At 43.2% G+C, this 19,799-nt stretch overlaps 1 protein-coding gene across 2 annotated transcripts in view; it reads left to right on the forward strand.

Annotated features, from left to right (window-relative positions):
* The window catches only part of eif2ak2 (eukaryotic translation initiation factor 2-alpha kinase 2), a 36,393-nt gene extending 19,264 nt beyond the window's left edge, over positions 1-17,129 (forward strand). The window contains exons 7-20 of one of the 2 annotated variants that reach the window (XM_042305680.1): positions 883-1,056; positions 1,146-1,278; positions 2,163-2,227; positions 3,929-4,025; positions 4,193-4,230; positions 4,325-4,367; positions 8,242-8,318; positions 8,496-8,615; positions 8,749-8,877; positions 10,233-10,431; positions 10,527-10,685; positions 11,590-11,688; positions 16,350-16,412; positions 16,776-17,129. In XM_042305680.1, coding sequence (XP_042161614.1) covers positions 883-1,056; positions 1,146-1,278; positions 2,163-2,227; positions 3,929-4,025; positions 4,193-4,230; positions 4,325-4,367; positions 8,242-8,318; positions 8,496-8,615; positions 8,749-8,877; positions 10,233-10,431; positions 10,527-10,685; positions 11,590-11,688; positions 16,350-16,412; positions 16,776-16,913 — 1,534 coding nt within the window. In that variant the 3' untranslated portion in view covers positions 16,914-17,129. The remainder of the gene's footprint in view (positions 1-882; positions 1,057-1,145; positions 1,279-2,162; positions 2,228-3,928; positions 4,026-4,192; positions 4,231-4,324; positions 4,368-8,241; positions 8,319-8,495; positions 8,616-8,748; positions 8,878-10,232; positions 10,432-10,526; positions 10,686-11,589; positions 11,689-16,349; positions 16,413-16,775) is intronic. The other variant, XM_042305681.1, reaches the window with a different exon arrangement.
* The last annotated feature ends 2,670 nt before the right edge of the window (positions 17,130-19,799 follow it).

Genomic DNA, 19,799 nt, shown 5'->3' on the forward strand with positions numbered 1-19,799 from the left:
CTGTAGTCGTCTGTACTCCTCCGTAGCTGTAGTCGTCTGTACTCCTCCGTAGCTGTAGTCGTCTGTACTCCTCTGTAGCTGTAGTCGTCTGTACTCTGCTGTAGTCGTCTGTACTCCTCCGTAGCTGTAGTCGTCTGTACTCCTCCCTAGCTGTAGTCGTCTGTACTCTGCCGTAGCTGTAGTCGTCTGTACTCCTCCCTCCGTAGCTGTAGTCGTCTGTACTCCTCTGTAGCTGTAGTCGTCTGTACTCTGCTGTAGTCGTCTGTACTCCTCCGTAGCTGTAGTCGTCTGTACTCTCCGTAGCTGTAGTCGTCTGTACTCCTCTGTAGCTGTAGTCGTCTGTACTCTGCTGCTGTAGTCGTCTGTACTCTGCCGTAGCTGTAGTCGTCTGTACTCTGCCGTAGCTGTAGTCGTCTGTACTCTGCCGTAGCTGTAGTCGTCTGTACTCTGCCGTAGCTGTAGTCGTCTGTACTCTGCCGTAGCTGTAGTCGTCTGTACTCTGCCGTAGCTGTAGTCGTCTGTACTCTGCCGTAGCTGTAGTCGTCTGTACTCTGCCGTAGCTGTAGTCGTCTGTACTCTGCCGTAGCTGTAGTCGTCTGTACTCTGCCGTAGCTGTAGTCGTCTGTACTCTGCCGTAGCTGTAGTGTAGTCTGTACTCTGCCGTAGCTGTAGTCGTCTGTACTCTGCCGTAGCTGTAGTCGTCTGTACTCTGCCGTAGCTGTAGTCGTCTGTACTCTGCCGTAGCTGTAGTCGTCTGTACTCTGCCGTAGCTGTAGTCGTCTGTACTCCTCCGTAGCTGTAGTCGTCTGTTATTGAAGCATATCTGTCACATAATTAGCAGCCTAGCATAAACATTGTGTTTTGATTTCTTATGTCTTCCAGTGAGAAGGTTGAACACATGAACATGAGCCCAGAACAGAATGTTCCAGCACGATACAGCTTCATTACAACAGAGGAGACCAACTTCATAGGTATACTCAACCACTACTGTCAGAAAACCAAACGGTTTCCTGACTTTAAACTGGTGGAGAAGAGCGGACCGTCACACGACCCTCAGTGAGTCTACAGACACTATGAGAAGATCATATCCCAACTGTCATTAAATGTCACTGAAAAAAAATATGACCTATTTTGTCCCCACACAGATTTGTTTATAAAGTATTGATTGACCAGAGAGAATACCCAAATGGTTTGGGTAAGACAGCCAAACAGGCCAAACAACAAGCTGCTCAGTTAGCATGGTCTGCTCTTCAAGAACAGTCTGACTGGAACAGCCAGGTAGACGTTTACAGTCATCAGTACACTGGTTATTAACAGCAGGCCCAGATTCAATCCGATCGGCTGTAGATATGTGTTAGAGCGCGCTTACGCCCGATTAAGCTGACATACGCAGCGTTACTTTGAATGTGAAACACAGAAACATTTCCTTTAAAAGGTGCCTAGCTGACAATGTGCGATCGGATTGAATCCCGGCCTAAGACAAATTTCCCCTCGGGCCCAGGACATTAACGTTCATCCCTCGGGCCCAGGACATTAACGTTCATCCCTCGGGCCCAGGACATTAACGTTCATCCCTCGGGCCCAGGACATTAACGTTCATCCCATCCCTCGGGCCCAGGACATTAACGTTCATCCCTCGGGCCCAGGACATTAACTTTCATCCCCTCGGCCCAGGACATTAACTTTCATCCCCTCGGGCCCAGGACATTAACGTTCATCCCTCGGGCCCAGGACATTAACGTTCATCCCTCGGGCCCAGGACATTAACGTTCATCCCTCGGGCCCGGGACATTAACGTTCATCCCTCGGGCCCGGGACATTAACGTTCATCCCTCGGGCCCGGGACATTAACGTTCATCCCTCGGGCCCAGGACATTAACGTTCATCCCTCGGGCCCAGGACATTAACGTTCATCCCTCGGGCCCAGGACATTAACGTTCATCCCTCGGGCCCAGGACATTAACGTTCATCCCTCGGGCCCAGGACATTAACGTTCATCCCCTCGGGCCCGGGACATTAACGTTCATCCTTCGGGCCAACAGCCTTTCCTGAAAATAGCCTCTCCTAGTTTCAAATGTTTATATTTCTCTACAATGTAAAGTAGACAAGTGTCTGTCTGTCTCTGTTGACTGTGTTCTTTATCTCTATGTTGTGGTTTATAGGTGTCTTGCAGATCAACAGTTTCAGAAGATGGAGGACTATCCTCTCTAACCCCCTCCAGTACATGGTAAGATGGAGGACTATCCTCTCTAACCCCCTCCAGTACATGGTAAGATGGAGGACTATCCTCTATACCTCCTCCAGTACATGGTAAGATGGAGGACTATCCTCTATACCCCCCTCCAGTACATGGTAAGATGGAGGACTATCCTCTATACCTCCTCCAGTACATGGTAAGATGGAGGACTATCCTCTATAACCCCCTCCAGTACATGGTAAGATGGAGGACTATCCTCTATACCTCCTCCAGTACATGGTAAGATGGAGGACTATCCTCTCTAACCCCCTCCAGTACATGGTAAGATGGAGGACTATCCTCTATACCTCCTCCAGTACATGGTAAGATGGAGGACTATCCTCTATACCCCCCTCCAGTACATGGTAAGATGGAGGACTATCCTCTATAACCCCCTCCAGTACATGGTAAGATGGAGGCCTATCCTAAATACCTCCTCCAGTACATGGTAAGATGGAGGACTATCCTCTATAACCCCCTCCAGTACATGGTAAGATGGAGGACTATCCTCTATAACCCCCCCCTCCAGTACATGGTAAGATGGAGGACTATCCTCTATACCCCCTCCAGTACATGGTAAGATGGAGGACTATCCTCTATACCCCCTCCAGTACATGGTAAGATGGAGGACTATCCTCTATAACCCCTCCAGTACATGGTAAGATGGAGGACTATCCTAAATACCCCCTCCAGTACATGGTAAGATGGAGGACTATCCTCTCTAACCCCCTCCAGTACATGGTAAGATGGAGGACTATCCTCTATACCCCCTCCAGTACATGGTAAGATGGAGGACTATCCTCTATACCCCCTCCAGTACATGGTAAGATGGAGGACTATCCTCTCTAGCCCCCTATACCCCCTCCAGTACATGGTAAGATGGAGGACTATCCTCTATACCCCCCAGTACATGGTAAGATGGAGGACTATCCTCTATAACCCCCTCCAGTACATGGTAAGATGGAGGACTATCCTAAATACCCCCTCCAATACATGGTAAGATGGAGGACTATCCTCTATACCCCCCTCCAGTACATGGTAAGATGGAGGACTATCCTCTATACCCCCTCCAGTACATGGTAAGATGGAGGACTATCCTCTCTAACCCCCTCCAGTACATGGTAAGATGGAGGACTATCCTCTGGATACCCCTATAACCCCCTCCAGTACATGGTAAGATGGAGGACTATCCTAAATACCCCCTCCAATACATGGTAAGATGGAGGACTATCCTCTATACCCCCTCCAGTACATGGTAAGATGGAGGACTATCCTCTATACCTCCTCCAGTACATGGTAAGATGGAGGACTATCCTCTCTAACCCCTCCAGTACATGGTAAGATGGAGGACTATCCTCTATACCCCTCCAGTACATGGTAAGATGGAGGACTATCCTCTCTAGCCCCCTCCAGTACATGGTAAGATGGAGGACTATCCTCTCTAGCCCCCTCCAGTACATGGTAAGATGGAGGACTATCCTCTCTAGCCCCCTCCAGTACATGGTAAAGTATGGAGCAACACTGTCTGCGTGCAGCTCAACTGAAAATAAAACATTATTTGGAATTGAATATCAGTGTGAAAACCATGAAAGCCTTAGACTGAAGGTGTTTTTATGTCTATTGTAACAGCAAATCAATCAATTTCCTTTGAAATGGACAATAAAGTATATATTTTATTTTCAATTCTCCCAGGGAATCCCAGGATGCAACACCATCATCCTTGAGTATTCCAGGAAGTACCAGTGAGTCCATCATATTCGCAGACTCCGTTAACGTCAGCTCCCCCAAGGTACAGATCCTGTTGTTGTTGCTATAGCTTCAGCTCAACGAATCACAGGATGTGAGTGGTGATACTGTCAACATAAACGTGTATTGTCTCTTTAAGCATGGTGTAAGACATTGGGTATTCTTGTGACAGCAAATCAATATCTGGTCTGTTTTGTTCTATTCTATAAGCAGGTTGAAAGCCCTGTAAATGTGAAGCCTAAAATAAGGTAAGACCCAATTCAAGACTCTTCTTTCAAGATGAAGTTGTTTTTATTTTATACTCTAATACCTGGACTATCTGACCTCTGACCTCTCCTTTAGACTAGCACCTAACTTCCTGATGTCACCGGTCAAGACCAAACAGGTACTAGTCTCCAAGATACAAAAAAAAAAAAAAAAAAAAAAAAAAAAAACCTTCTGAGAAAAGGATGATGTGATTGGTTGAATGATTTAATTGATTTGACAGATAAAAACCCACTGACCTATTTCCTGTGTGGTCCAAGATGGAAATAATTATCTTAATTATACACTTACTTACAGCTGTGGTGAAATGTATTGCCACTTTTCTTAAATCATTCCAAATTCTTCTTTAAATAAGTTAAAATAGAAAAATAACTATTGTATTTTTTGTAAATGTCAGTTTTAAAAACTATATATATGATATGTGATTGGCACCTCTGAGTTACTACACAGCCTTTGGCCAAGATGACTGCAGACAGACTTATTGTAGGCACCTTTCTACTGGCAGTTTGGCCCCCTCTTCAGCGACAACCTGCTCTAAATCTTCAACGTTTGAGGGGTTTCCTCCGCCAACTGCTGTTTTTAGATCTGACCATAGGTTCTGGATGTGATTCAGGTCTGGACTCTTCACTGGTCACTCCAGAACCTTTGAACATCTCTTCTGTGCTTTTTGACGTGTGTTTGACGTGTGTTTGACATGTGTTTGCGGTAGTTGTCCTGCTGGAAGACCCACAAACTTCAATGGAGACCTCAGTTTTTGGACACCGGGTTGAACATTGAACTCCAAAATACCTGATAATCTGCTGAGTTAATGATGCCTTGCACACATTCAAGGCCCCCAGTACCAGAGGTAGCAAAACATTTTCTGCAATGTAGAAAATCAAATAAAAAGATGTAGAAACCAAACAGTCTTTTCAATTTCAACTTGTTTGACAAGATATAGTTAAATATTTAAGAAAAGTACAAGGATGCCAATATATTTGGCTGCAACTGACAATGTGATTACTGTTATGGTAACTGAACCACAACTACAGGTTTGCTCTTCAGGCAGTTTGTTGTGGAGGCTACGCTATAAAGATACTATATAGCAGGGATCGGCAACTGCCGCCTTTTGAAGGCCCTCGGATCAAAAGAGAATTATTATTGAATTTTGGTGGGAATTCAGTTGGGGTCTCAACTTACTAGAATAGCGGAATACACAAGGTGAAATTTCTAAATGTGGTTGTGCATCAGCAGTTTTTCTCGTTATGTCAGTCACTGATCGTCAGCCAGCTAACATTTTTTTAGACAGCTGGCCCGCTAAACTAACTCAGCAATCTAAACTTGTTATCATGGTCGAATTACTGGTCGTTGGGCCCCCATTTTATTTTGTTAGTCAATCTCACTCAGATATCATATTTAAAACTACAAAAAAAAATGTCTCCACCCTATGGCAAAATGTGTAGAATTGCATCAAACTTGCTTTAAAACCGCAACATTTGCTCTACACTCTATGGCAAAATGTGTAGAATTGCGTCAAACTTGCTTTAAAACCGCAACATTTGCTCTAAACTCTATGGCAAAATGTGTAGAATTGCATGAAATTTACTCCACAATAGGGTTTCCGTTATGAAAATGTGGCTCTGGACATTTGACCTGCAGCATTTCAATTTACCGGACATTGTGAGAAATGTACTAGACCCATATGCATTGGGTTACGCAACCTGATTAGAGTGTCCACCCATCCGAAGGACAAGCTATTCCATTTACATTATGGTCATTCATCTGAACAGAACATGGAGGTCGAGGATGCAATGATGTGTTTTGTCCTTACCGCGCGTGAAGATGTTACAATTACTGCCCACATTTAACTTTCCCTCAGCTAAACAGGACGTTTAACGAACAGCAAAATCACTAGCCGATGCGTACACCTTTATAATAAAGCATTCTCAGTCTTATGTATGATAGCCGACTGTTCTTAATGTGATAAGTAGACAGGAATTTAATCATTTCCGCTAATAATATAACTCAATCACTGTTTGCAAAAAAAAATAATAATAAATGCATGACTGAGCTCGTATAACGTAGGCTATATAGTTATATCAGATATACAGTGCCTTGCGAAAGTATTCGGCCCCCTTGAACTTTGCGACCTTTTGCCACATTTCAGGCTTCAAACATAAAGATATAAAACTGTTGGGAAAAATTGGGCGTGCAAAATTATTCGGCCCCCTTAAGTTAATACTTTGTAGCACCACCTTTTGCTGCGATTACAGCTGTAAGTCGCTTGGGGTATGTCTCTATCAGTTTTGCACAAAACTAAACTTTTAAGTGGCACTGAGCACCGATGAGGAAGAGGGAATACTGGGGATATGGCCGATGCTCTCTGCTGCCAATTAAATAGGCCTGTTGTTGTTTGCTCAATGCTCAATAAAGTTGAGAATTTTGGTAACTAATACAGTCTTTTCATTCTGTTCTCTTTACAGAAATATACATTTTCTTTTCCAAACTAAGTTTTCCTGTGATTGAATGTATTAATATTGTGATTTGCCTGGTTTGGCGCCTCTACTTTTCAGAGACAGTCACAACTCAACTGCGCCTTTCCTTTCAACGGTAGGGAATGCGATTTCAAATCATCCACAATTTAACAATAATTATGGCTAGGAGAAGCTCTTGATCCTCTGTGGCAAAATCATGCTTCAGTAGCCTATGCTGTATATTTAATTCACTTAGGAAAAGCTTCCCCTGTCCTCATGGCTACACGCGAATGTGCATTTGGCAGACCATGAGAGACAGTTGAAAACCAATAGAACAGGAGAGAAATAGGCTACTGGTTCCAATGAAATATGGAAGTCTGTCTAAAACAACTGCCTCCACGGATAAGGTCAGATTTTGCCTGGGTTACTTTGAAACAGGGTAAAACATGTAGTAAATGGTTCATTTAATAAGAAAAAATGAAGTAGCAAAATGCATACGGTCTCCAGCTCTTTGAAAAATGGTGTGTGACGCACCGATGACACCTTCCTTCTGCATTTGAATTGTGAATGGGAAGCACGCTTCCATTACCATTAAAAAAAAACAGCTATTTTTAATTGTGGCCCAGAAAACTATTTTTTGACACACGATTGCATTTACAATTGTTGCTGCAGTGATTGGTGTTATAAAAGCGCTGTCTGACAGATTTCCCCTCAAACGCTCTATATCTGTATGCTTTACGCGTGTGATTAATAAAATACAGTGCCTTAGGAAAGTATTCAGACCCCTTGACGTTTAACACATTTTGTTACGTTAAAGCCTTATTCTAAAATGGATTCAATAGTTTTTTCCCACCTCTTCAATCTTCACAAAATACCCCATAATGACATCACAATACCCCATAATGACATCACAATACCCCAGAATGACTTCACAATACCCCAGAATGACATCACAATACCCCAGAATGACATCACAATACCCCATAATGACACCACAATACCCCAGAATGACATCACAATACCCCAGAATGACATCACAATACCCCAGAATGACATCACAATACCCCATAATGTCAAAGCAAAAACAGTTGTTTTTTTTTAGCAAATGTATACAAAAAATAACTGATATCACGTTTAATATAAGTATTCAGACCCTTTACTCAGTACTTTGTTGAAGCACCTTTGGCAGCTATTACAGCCTCGATTCTTCTTGGGTATGACGCTACAAGCTTGGCACACCGGTATTTGGGGAGTTTTTGGATGTTGTATCTTCTCACAGACAATTGGGCGGTGCCAATTTAATTTAGCAGCTGTTCTAAACAAAAACAAATGAACGGCCAAAAGACGGCTATTACCGACTATAACGGAAACGTCACGGAGGTGGGTACGCTTACCTGCGAGCAGCTGCTGCCCCTCACCATGACTTCAGATTTATGGTGGCCCCCCCAGGCCCTCATCAAAGTTGCCCACCCCTGCTGTTGGGGATATATGGACTGCATTATTAAATATTGATTGAGTGTTTGTCATTGTTGTTTTTTAAAGGAAGGTCCCGATTTAAAAGGCAACAATTTAGGAACCTTGTCAAGTGGAAGGACATCCAACCAACCAATTAAATCTAGGTACATTATGGGGTTACTTTCAGCATGACAACGATACTCATTTCTCTACCCCACATTTCATGTATGAAGTAGATGGCATTGAAATCTGTTGCTGATGGGAATACTCATCTATACTGATCACAAAACAGTTTGATCATGTTGATGGATTGATTATTTAAATATGATTTATTATCTCAGGTTTTTATCAGAGTTTGATTCAATAGAGAAGATTGGCAAAGGAGGCTTTGGCAACGTTTATAAGGCGCGACGGGAACTGGAGCAGAAGTATTTTGCCGTGAAGATAGTACTGAGTAAAGGGTAAGGCGATTATGTTCTGGTACTTTAGCAATCGAAGTGATATCTTTCACTCGACCCAGCCGCTGTATAATAACACTGATGGATTTATTTATTATTATTTATTTATTTATTTTACCTGTGACTCTTTCCTCAGGAAAGCTAAGCGGGAGGTTGGTGCCTTAGCAGATCTTCAGCACCCCAACATAGTACGCTACTACACCGCCTGGCTGGAGGACACCGCGTACCGATGCGACACCAACTCTGAGAGCGACACCACTTCAGAGTAACATTATTACTACTGTCCCTGTCCCATTGCACTATGGGAGATGTTATGGAATAATGACATTTTACATGTTAGTGTTACGTTCCCCAATAATGTCATTCAAACAGAAGGGGGAACTAACAAAGAGTCACTGACAACAAATTAAATGAAACAGGTTGGGGTTTTAGGAGAGGTTTTGATATACACTCATGGGAGTGTCCACTGTAAGTTGACTAGCAACAACAGCTGGGACCTAAAAGTGACCCACCATGAGCTGGGAACTAAAAGTGACCCACCATGAGCTGGGACCTAAAAGGGACCCACCATGAGCTGGGACCTAAAAGGGACCCACCATGAGCTGGGACCTAAAAGGGACCCACCATGAGCTGGGACCTAAAAGGGACCCACCATGAGCTGGGACCTAAAAGGGACCCACCATGAGCTGGGACCTAAAAGGGACCCACCATGAGCTGGGACCTAAAAGGGACTCACCGCCCTACATGCTAACGACCTATAACTACATGCTAACGACCTACAACTACATGCTAACGACCTATAAGTGCTAAAGTCCAGCCTCAAAACATAAATGGAAAAAAACATTATCTCAAAGGACTTAATCAGTGTATTCAACTAAGGTAGATAAATGACCCCATATCATAGCCGTAGCACGTATAAAGAACAATCATAGTTTCCCTTTTATTGGTATAAGTTGCTGCTCCCATTTCCGTAAGGTCTGTTCCCATTTCAGTAAGGTCTGTTCCCATTTCAGTAAGGTCTGTTCCCATTTCAGTAAGGTCTATTCCCATTTCAGTAAGGTCTGTTCCCATTTCAGTAAGGTCTGTTCCCATTTCAGTAAGGTCTGTCCCCATTTCGGTAAGGTCTGTCCCCATTTCAGTAAGGTCTGTTCCCATTTCAGTAAGGTCTGTTCCCATTTCAGTAAGGTCTGTTCCCATTTCGGTAAGGTCTGTTCCCATTTCAGTAAGGTCTGTTCCCATTTCGGTAAGGTCTGTTCCCATTTCAGTAAGGTCTGTTCCCATTTCGGTAAGGTCTGTTCCCATTTCGGTAAGGTCTGTTCCCATTTCGGTAAGGTCTGTTCCCATTTCAGTAAGGTCTGTTCCCATTTCAGGTAAGGTCTGTTCCCATTTCGGTAAGGTCTGTTCCCCATTTCGGTAAGGTCTGTTCCCATTTCGGTAAGGTCTGTTCCCATTTCGGTAAGGTCTGTTCCCATTTCGGTAAGGTCTGTCCCCATTTCGGTAAGGTCTGTCCCCATTTCGGTAAGGTCTGTCCCCATTTCAGTAAGGTCTGCTCCCATTTCAGATCATTTGACCGACAAACTGAAAGCATGATAATTGTTCTTTTACTTCCTGCTGCTTTAGTTCAGGCAGCAGTTCGTCCTCTGAGTTCCTGTACATCCAGATGGAACTATGTGACAAGAGGACTCTAAAAGTGTGGATCGACGAGAGGAACGCTCATCGGAAACCCAAACGCAGGGAGGAGAGTCTACACATCACCCAGCAGATAGTAAACGGGGTAGAATACATCCACTCCAAGAAACTCCTACACAGAGACCTAAAGGTAGGCTGTCACGACTTACTATTTATCCTGGTCCATCACAGGTTTATGACCGGTGGACATATTGATATTTGAACAGCTTCTTCTTCTTCTTCTAGCCTGCTAACATCATGTTCGGTATGAGTGACGGAGAGGGGAAGGGAGAGGTAAAGATTGGGGACTTTGGTCTGGTGACGGCAGAAGATAACGACAACGATGAGAACCTGCTGGAGAGAACGAAAAAGACAGGAACCAAGTCTTACATGGCCCCCGAACAGGTAAATGTAAAACACACACTAGGTTAAAACAATATAATGGATGGTCTGTCCTTGCATCCATAGCTCTGTCTATGAATTTGGGGTTAGATTTAGGCGTATCCCTGAGCTTTTTTTTACTAAAACACTTTTTACCAGACACTTTGTTATTGTTTTATCTGCAGAGTGACCCTGTAGCCCTTTCCTGCAGTCAAATGACATAATCGCCCTTATTATTTTTCATAATTATATCATTCATAAACATTTTTTTTTTTTACGTAAATCTGGTGTTTCAATGTGAAATTGTTTCGTTATAGTTCTTCTGTGATGTGTATATAAAGTGTAATATTGGGATGAAAGCTCAAAATGTAACACATTTCAACTATATATGTAACGGTTTTCTGTATGGGAAAGAGAGTCGGACCAAAATGCGGCGTGTAGATTGCGATCCATGTTTATTAAACTGAAGTAACACGAATCTAAATACAAACACTACAAAACAATAAATGTAACGAAAACCGAAACAGCCTAATACTGGTGCACACACACACAGAACAAGGACATCAAGACACTAAGGACAATCACCCACCAAACCCCACACAAAACAGGCTACCTAAATATGGTTCCCAATCAGAGACAATGACGAACACCTGCCTCTGATTGAGAACCATATCAGGCCAAACATAGAACTAGACAAACTAGACATGTAACATAGAATGCCCACCCAGCTCACACCCTGACCAACCAAAACATAGAAACATACAAAGCAAACTATGGTCAGGGTGTGACAATATATCTGAAATGGTACAAGACCATAACCATGTGTGTGAGTGAGGTGTATACTTTTGTTTCAAAGTGGATTTGTTTAAGAATCACTGCAGTAAGAGATGAAACATTTATGAGTTTAATGTCTGATGTGTGTGAACAGAGGAACCAGACCTCCTATGACAGAAAGGTGGACATCTTTGCTTTGGGTCTGATCTACTTCGAACTGCTCTGGAACCTGTCTGGGATGGAGAAAGCAGAGGTGACTTTGATGGAAGGAATGAAGGAAAGATTAAGAAAAAGCTAACTAGCTAGCTTCAATGTTAGCTAGGTAGCTAACCAGCTAGCTTCAATGTTAGCTAGGTAGCTAACCAGCTAGCTTCAATGTTAGCTAGGTAGCTAACCAGCTAGCTTCAATGTTAGCTAGGTAGCTAACCAGCTAGCTTCAATGTTAGCTAGGAAGCTAACCAGCTAGCTTCAATGTTAGCTAGGTAGCTAACCAGCTAGCTTCAATGTTAGCTAGGTAGCTAACATTAGGCTATAACTAGCAAAGCAAATGGCTTTCTGAGGTACTAATAGTACAGTCCTGGCCAATAGTTTTGAGAATGACGCAAATATGAATCTTCACAAAGTTTGCTGCTTCAGTGTCTTTAGATATTTTTTTGTCAGATGTTACTATGGAATACTGAAGTATAATTACAAGTGTTGCATAAGTGTCAAAGGCTGTTATTGACAATTACATGAAGTTGATGCAAAGAGTTAATATTTGCAGTGTTGACCCTTCTTTTTCAAGACCTCTGCAATCCGCCCTGGCATGGTGTCAATTAACTTCTGGGCCACATCCTGACTGATGGCAGCCCATTCTTGCATAATCAATGCTTGGAGTTTGTCAGAATTTGTGGGTTTTTGTTTGTCCACCTGCCTCGAGAGGATTGACCACAAGTTCTCAATGGGATTAAGGTCTGGGGAGTTTCCTGGCCATGGACCCAAAATATCGATGTTTGTTCCCCGAGCCACTTAGTTATCACTTTTGCCTTATGGCAAGGTACTCCATCATACTGGAAAAGGTATTGTTCCACACCAAACTGTTCCTGGATGGTTGGGAGAAGTTGCTCTCGGAGGATGTGTTGGTACCATTCTTTATTCTTGGATGTGTTCTTAGGCAAAATTGTGAGTGAGCCCACTCCCTTGGCTGAGAAGCAACCCCACACACATGAATGGTCTCAGGATGCTTTACTGTTGGCATGACACAGGACTGATGGTAGCGCTCACCTTGTCTTCTCCTGACTAGCTTTTTTCCAGATGCTCCAAACAATCAGAAAGGACATTCATCAGAGAAAATGACTCTATTACCCCAGTTCTCAGCAGTCCAATCCCTGTACCTTTTGCAGAATATCAGTCTGTCCCTGATGTTTTTCCTGGAGAGAAGTGGCTTCTTTGCGGTCCTTCTTGACACCAGACCATTCTCCAAAAGTCTTCGCCTCACTGTGCGTGCAGATGCACTCACACCTGCCTGCTGCCATTCCTGAGCAAGCTCTGTACTGGTGGTGCCCCAATCTCCCAGCTGAATCAACTTTAGGAGACGGTCCTGGCGCTTGCTGGACTTTCTTGGGCACCCTGAAGCCTTCTTCACAACAATTGAACCGCTCTCCTTGAAGTTCTTGATGATCTGATAAATGGTTGATTTAGGTGCAATCTTACTGGCAGCAATATCCTTGCCTGTGAAGCCCTTTTTGTGCAAAGCAATGATAACGGCGTGTGTTTCCTTGCAGGTAACCATGGTTGACAGAGGAAGAATAATGATTCCAAGCACCACCCTCCTTTTGAAGCTTCCATTCTGTTATTCAAACTCAATCAGCATGACAGAGTGATCTCCAGCCTTGTCCTCGTCAACACTCACACCTGTGTTAACGAGAGAATCACTGACATGATGTTAGCTGGCCCTTTTGTGGCAGGGCTGAAATGCAGTGGAAATGTTTTGGGGGGATTCCGTTCATTTGCATGGCAAAGAGGGACTTTGCAATTAATTGCAATTCATCTGATCACTCTTCATAACATTCTGGAATATATGCAAATTGTATCATACAAACTGAGGCAGCAGACTTTGAAAATTAATATTTGTGTCATCCTCAAAACTTTTGGCCACGACTGTAGATAACACTGTCATGAAGGATCTGCCTTACCAAAGTTTTCACACACCTGGACTTGGACAACTTGAATTTAAAATTGATTAAACATCATTTATTTTACGTAGCTTGATGTTGTGCCACTGATCTACACACAATACCCCATAATGTCAAAGTGGAGTTATGTTTTTAGAAATGTTTACAAATGAATTAACAATGAAACGCTGAAATTTTTTGAGTCAATAGGTATTCAACCCCTTTGTTATGGCAAGTCTGAATAAGTTCAGGAGTAATCATTTGCTTAACAAGCCACATGATTTTTAAATGACTACACCGTCTCTGTACCACACACACAATTATCTGTAGGATCCCTCAGTCGAGCAGTGAATTTTAAACACAGAATCAAACACAAAGACCCAGAGGTTTTCCAATACCTCTCAAAGAAGGGCACCTATTGGTAGATGGGTAAAAAAGCAGACATTGAATATCCCTTTGAGCAGGGTGAAGTTATTAATTACACTTTGGATGGTGCATCAATAGACTCAGTCACTACAAAGATACAGGCCTCATTCCTAACTCAGTTGCCGGAGAGGAAGGAAACCTCTCAGGGATTTTCACCATGAGGCCAATGGTGACTTTAAAACAGTTACAGAGTTTAATGATTGTGATAAGAGACAACTGAGGATGGATCAACAACATTGCAGTTACTCCACAATACTAACCTAAAGGACAGAGTGAAAAGAAGAAAGCTTGTACTGAATACAAACATTCCAAAACATGCATCCTGTATGCAACAACTCACTAAAGTAATACTGCAAAAAATATGGCACTATTTGTCCTGAATACAAAGTGTTTGGAGCAACTCCAACACAACACATCACTGAGTATCACTCTTCATATTTTCAAAAATGTTGGTAACTGCGTCATGTTATGGGTATGTTTATCAGCAAGGCAGTTTTTAGGAGAAAAATAAATTGAATATTTTTTTATTTTTTTTAACCTTTAATTAACTAGGCAAGTCAGTTAAGAAAAAATACTTATTTACAATGACGGCCATACCCAGACAATGCTGGGCCTCCCAATGGCAGCCGGATGTGATACAGCCTGGATTCAAACCAGGGACTGCAGTGATGCCTCCTTGCACTGAGATGCAGTGTCTTAGACCGCTGCGCCACTCGGGAGCCCACTGAGATGCAGTGTCTTAGACCGCTGCGCCACTCGGGAGCCCACTGAGATGCAGTGTCTTAGACTGCTGCGCCACTCGGGAGCCCAGTGAGATGCAGTGTCTTAGACCGCTGCGCCACTCGGGAGCCCACTGAGATGCAGTGTCTTAGACCGCTGCGCCACTCGGGAGCCCACTGAGATGCAGTGTCTTAGACCGCTGCGCCACTCGGGAGCCCACTGAGATGCAGTGTCTTAGACCACTGCGCCACTCTGCGGGAGCCCACTGAGATGCAGTGTCTTAGACCGCTGCGCCACTCGGGAGCCCACTGAGATGCAGTGTCTTAGACCGCTGCGCCACAGTGTCGACTGCTGCGCCCAGCCCACTGAGATGCAGTGTCTTAGACCGCTGCGCCACTCGGGAGCCCACTGAGATGCAGTGTCTTAGACTGCTGCGCCACTGAGATGCAGTGGAGCCCAGTGAGATGCAGTGTCTTAGACTGCTGCGCCACTCGGGAGCCCACTGAGATGCAGTGTCTTAGACTGCTGCGCCACTCGGGAGCCCAGTGAGATGCAGTGTCTTAGACCGCTGCGCCACTCGGCAGTGTCGCCACTCGGGAGCCCACTGAGATGCAGTGTCTTAGACTGCTGCGCCACTCGGGAGCCCAGTGAGATGCAGTGTCTTAGACCGCTGCGTCGGGAGCCCACTGAGATGCAGTGTCTTAGACTGCTGCGCCACTGCGCCACTCGGAGCCCACTGAGATGCAGTGTCTTAGACCGCTGCGCCACTGCCCACTGCAGTGTCTTAGACCGCTGCGCCACTCGGGAGCCCACTGAGATGCAGTGTCTTAGACCGCTGCGCCACTCGGGAGCCCACTGAGATGCACTGTCTTAGACCACTGCGCCACTCGGGAGCCCAGTAGACCTAAATCCTAGAGGGAAAACCTGGTTCAGTCTGCTTTCCAACAGACACAGAGATTAGTTTACCTTTCAGCAGGACAATAACCTAAAACACAAGGTAAAATATACACTGCAGTTGCTTAACAAGATGACATTGATTGTTCCTGAGTGGCCTAGTTACAGTTTGAACTTAAATCGGCTTGAAAATATATGGCAAGACTGGAAAAAGACTGTCTAGCAATGATCAACCACCAAGGTCACAGAGCATGAAGAATTTTTTTAAAGAATAATGGGCAAATATTGTACAATCCAGGTGTGCAAAGCTCTTAGAGACTCACAGCTGTAATCACTCTTAGAGACTTACCCAGAAAGACTCACAGCTCTAATCACTGCCAAATCTGATTCTAACATGTATTGACTCGGGGTTGAATACTTATCTAATCAAGATATATTAGTGTTTAATTTTCCATTCATAAAAAAACTGTTTTTTGAATTCTTCCTCTTTGACATTACAAAGTATTCTGTGTAGATCGTTAACAACAAAAAATGACAATTTAAATCCATTTGAATCCCACTTTGTAACGCAACAAAACGTGGAAAAAGGTCAAGCTGTGTGAATACTTTCCGAAGGCACTGTATGCCAATGACTTTGATGTAGTATACTCCTGAACTGTCATGGGCTGTAGGCCTACAACCAGAATGCACCACATCATCACTGTGTGTATTCCTTGTTTAGGTCTGGAATGATGTCAGAAGCCAGAGTTTTCCTCCCCAGTTCAACACGCAGTTCAACTTAGAGGTACACATACATGTCCATGTAGTATCCACTCTATGTGTAGAGTGGATGCTGTGTGTGGTTGTGTTACAGAACAAGGTGATAGAGTGGATGCTGTGTGTGGTTGTGTTACAGAACAAGGTGATAGAGTGGATGCTGTGTGTGGTTGTGTTACAGAACAAGGTGATAGAGTGGATGCTGTGTGTGGTTGTGTTACAGAACAAGGTGATAGAGTGGATGCTGTGTGTGGTTGTGTTACAGAACAAGGTGATAGAGTGGATGCTGTGTGTGGTTGTGTTACAGAACAAGGTGATAGAGTGGATACTGTGTGTGGTTGTGTTACAGAACAAGGTGATAGAATGGATACTGTGTGTGGTTGTGTTACAGAACAAGGTGATAGAGTCGATGCTGTGTGCCAACCCAGAGGATAGACCAGATGCCAGGCAGCTGAAGATAAAACTGATTGAGTGTTCTTGTGTTCTGACCAGAGATCAAAACTTCCATCAAGACAACAGAACAGTCTAAAGACAGTCAGTGGAATTCATAAAGGCTCTCGGAATAGTATTCATTGTGATATAAAATGCACAACTGATTCTAGATCAGTTCTCTACTCTGAGAGCTATGAATGCATGCCCTGAACATCCAACAAAACAACAAAATGATCTGATCCTAGATCAAAATAAATCAAATCAAACTTTATTTGTCACATGCGCCGAATACAGGTGTAGACCTTACCGTGAAATGATGAATACAACAGGTGTAGTAGACCTTATCGTGAAATGATGAATACAACAGGTGTAGTAGACCTTATCGTGAAATGCTGAATACAACAGGTGTAGTAGACCTGCGAAATGCTGAATACAACAGGTGTAGTAGACCTTATCGTGAAATGCTGAATACAACAGGTGTAGTAGACCTGACAGCGAAATGCTGAATACAACAGGTGTAGTAGACCTTACAGTGAAATACTGAATACAACAGGTGTAGATCTCACAGTGAAATACTGAATACAACAGGTGTAGATCTCACAGTGAAATACTGAATACAACAGGTGTAGATCTCACAGTGAAATGCTGACTTTACAAGCCCTTAACCAACAATGCAGTTCAAGCAAGTTAAGAAAATATTTTCCAAATAAACTAAAGTAAATAATAAGAAAAAGTAACACAATAAAATAACAACAACGAGACAATATACAGTGGTTACTGGTACCGAGTCAATGTGCGGGGTTACAGGTTAGCCCGAGGTCATTTGTACATATAGGTAGGGGTAAAGGGACTATGCGTAGATAAACAACAGAGCTATCTGAATTTAAACTGTATTACATAGACTTTTAATGTGTCATAAATCATGTGTTTTGACTGGATCTGTCTTTAAATAGTATACTGTAATGAACTCTGAGTCCCAGCAGAATCCAATATAGTTTGAGTTAAAAATTGTAATTATTTTGCTGCATTCATGACATGTCGGAACTAGGAAACTCTGACATTTTCGACTTGGAAACTCGTATCTCGGAATACGACTTTCCCGAAGTGGATCCATTGTTCGCACCACCCAGGACGTTGGATCTAATCCCAGAGGCCGACCCAAAACAACGTCGCCGCAGAAGAGGTAGACAGAGTGGCCTCCTGGTCAGACTTCGAAGACGTGCACCTCACCCACCGCTTCCGAGTATATTACTCACCAACTGGTAGCTTCATTAAATAGTCCCTGCAAAACACCAGTCTCAACGTCAACAGTGAAGAGGTGACTCTGGGATGCTGGCCTTCTAGACAGAGTTGCAAAGATAAAGCCACATCTCAGACTGGACAATAAAAAATATTAAGATTAAGATGGACAAAAGAACACAGACACTGGACAGAGGAACTCTGCCTAGAAGGCCAGCATCCCGGAGTCGCCTCTTCACTGTTGACGTTGAGACTGGACAGAGGAACTCTGCCTAGAAGGCCAGCATCCCGGAGTCGCCTCTTCACTGTTGACGTTGAGACGGGTGTTTTGCGGGTACTATTTAATGAAGCTAACATTTGAGGACTTGTGAGGCGTCTGTTTCTCAAACTAGACAGTCTAATGTACTTGTCCTCTTGCTCAGTTGTGCACCGGGGCCTCCCACTCCTCTTTCTAATTATAGTTAGGGCTAGTTTGCTCTGTTCTGTGAAGAGAGTAGTACACAGCGTTGTACGAGATTTTCAGTTTCTTGGCAATTTCTGGCATGGAATAGCCTTCATTTCTCAGAACAAGAATAGACTGACGAGTTTCAGAAGAAAGGTCTTTGTTCCTGGCCATTTTGAGCCGGTAATCAAACCCACAAATGCTGATGCTCCAGATACTCAACTAGTCTAAAGAAGGTCAGTTTTGTTGCTTCTTTAATCAGGACAACAGTTGTCAGCTGAGCTAACATAATTGCAAAAGGGTTTTCTAATGATCAATTAGCCTTTTTAAAATGATCAACTTGGATTAGCTAACACAATGTGCCATTGGAACACAGGAGTGATGGTTGCTGATAATGGGCCTCTGAACGCCTATGTAGATATTCCATTCAAAATCAGCCATTTCCAGCTACAATAGTCATTTACAACACTAACAATGTGTACACTCTATTTCTGATCAATTTGATGTTATTTTAATGGTCCAAAAAATATGCTTTTCTTTCAAAAACAAGAACATTTTTAAGTGACCTCAAACTTTTGAACGACAGTGTATGTATATACTGTATTTTATACCATATACTGCATCTTGCCTGTGCCGCTCAGTCATCGCTCATCCATATATTTATATGTACATATTCTTATTCATTCCTTTAACCTTGTGTGTATTAGGTAGTTGTTGTGGAATTGTTAGATTACTTGTTAGATATTACTGCGCTGTCGGAACTAGAAGCACAAGCATTTCGCTACACTCGCATTAAAATCTGCTAATCATGTGTATGTGACCAATACAATTTGTATTGATGATTTTATTTGAAAGATGATACCTGAGTTTCTCACTTGAAAATGATCCGAATTAACCAATTGGAAGCTCTTTGCAAATAACTTACATTCATTTTAATGGGAAATGTAGGACATCTTAATTGGGCATGGGACACAAGCTACGGCTTGATCACCCTTTAGCCGGCCACCTTTGATGAGTGTGTTTAGTGATTAAAGGCCGAAACACCCACTGATTCGAAGGCACACTACTGAGGATGTGTCCCAAAATGTACATCTTAACCCAGTCTAAGAAATAAACCTCCCATGCCACTCTGTCAACATCACGGCAAATCTCATGTGAGTGCATACCATCTATTGGCACAATGGACAGTTTTTAACATCTCATCCCGTGTTTTATGATTCTGATTCTAGTTCCCCCCCGTTGTCATGAATGCAGGATCCTGTCTATCCATGAAGAAACAGTTGACATACTATAAGGGTACAA

This window comes from Oncorhynchus tshawytscha, linkage group LG24 (assembly GCF_018296145.1).
Source record: "Oncorhynchus tshawytscha isolate Ot180627B linkage group LG24, Otsh_v2.0, whole genome shotgun sequence".
Lineage (NCBI taxonomy): Eukaryota > Metazoa > Chordata > Actinopteri > Salmoniformes > Salmonidae > Oncorhynchus > Oncorhynchus tshawytscha.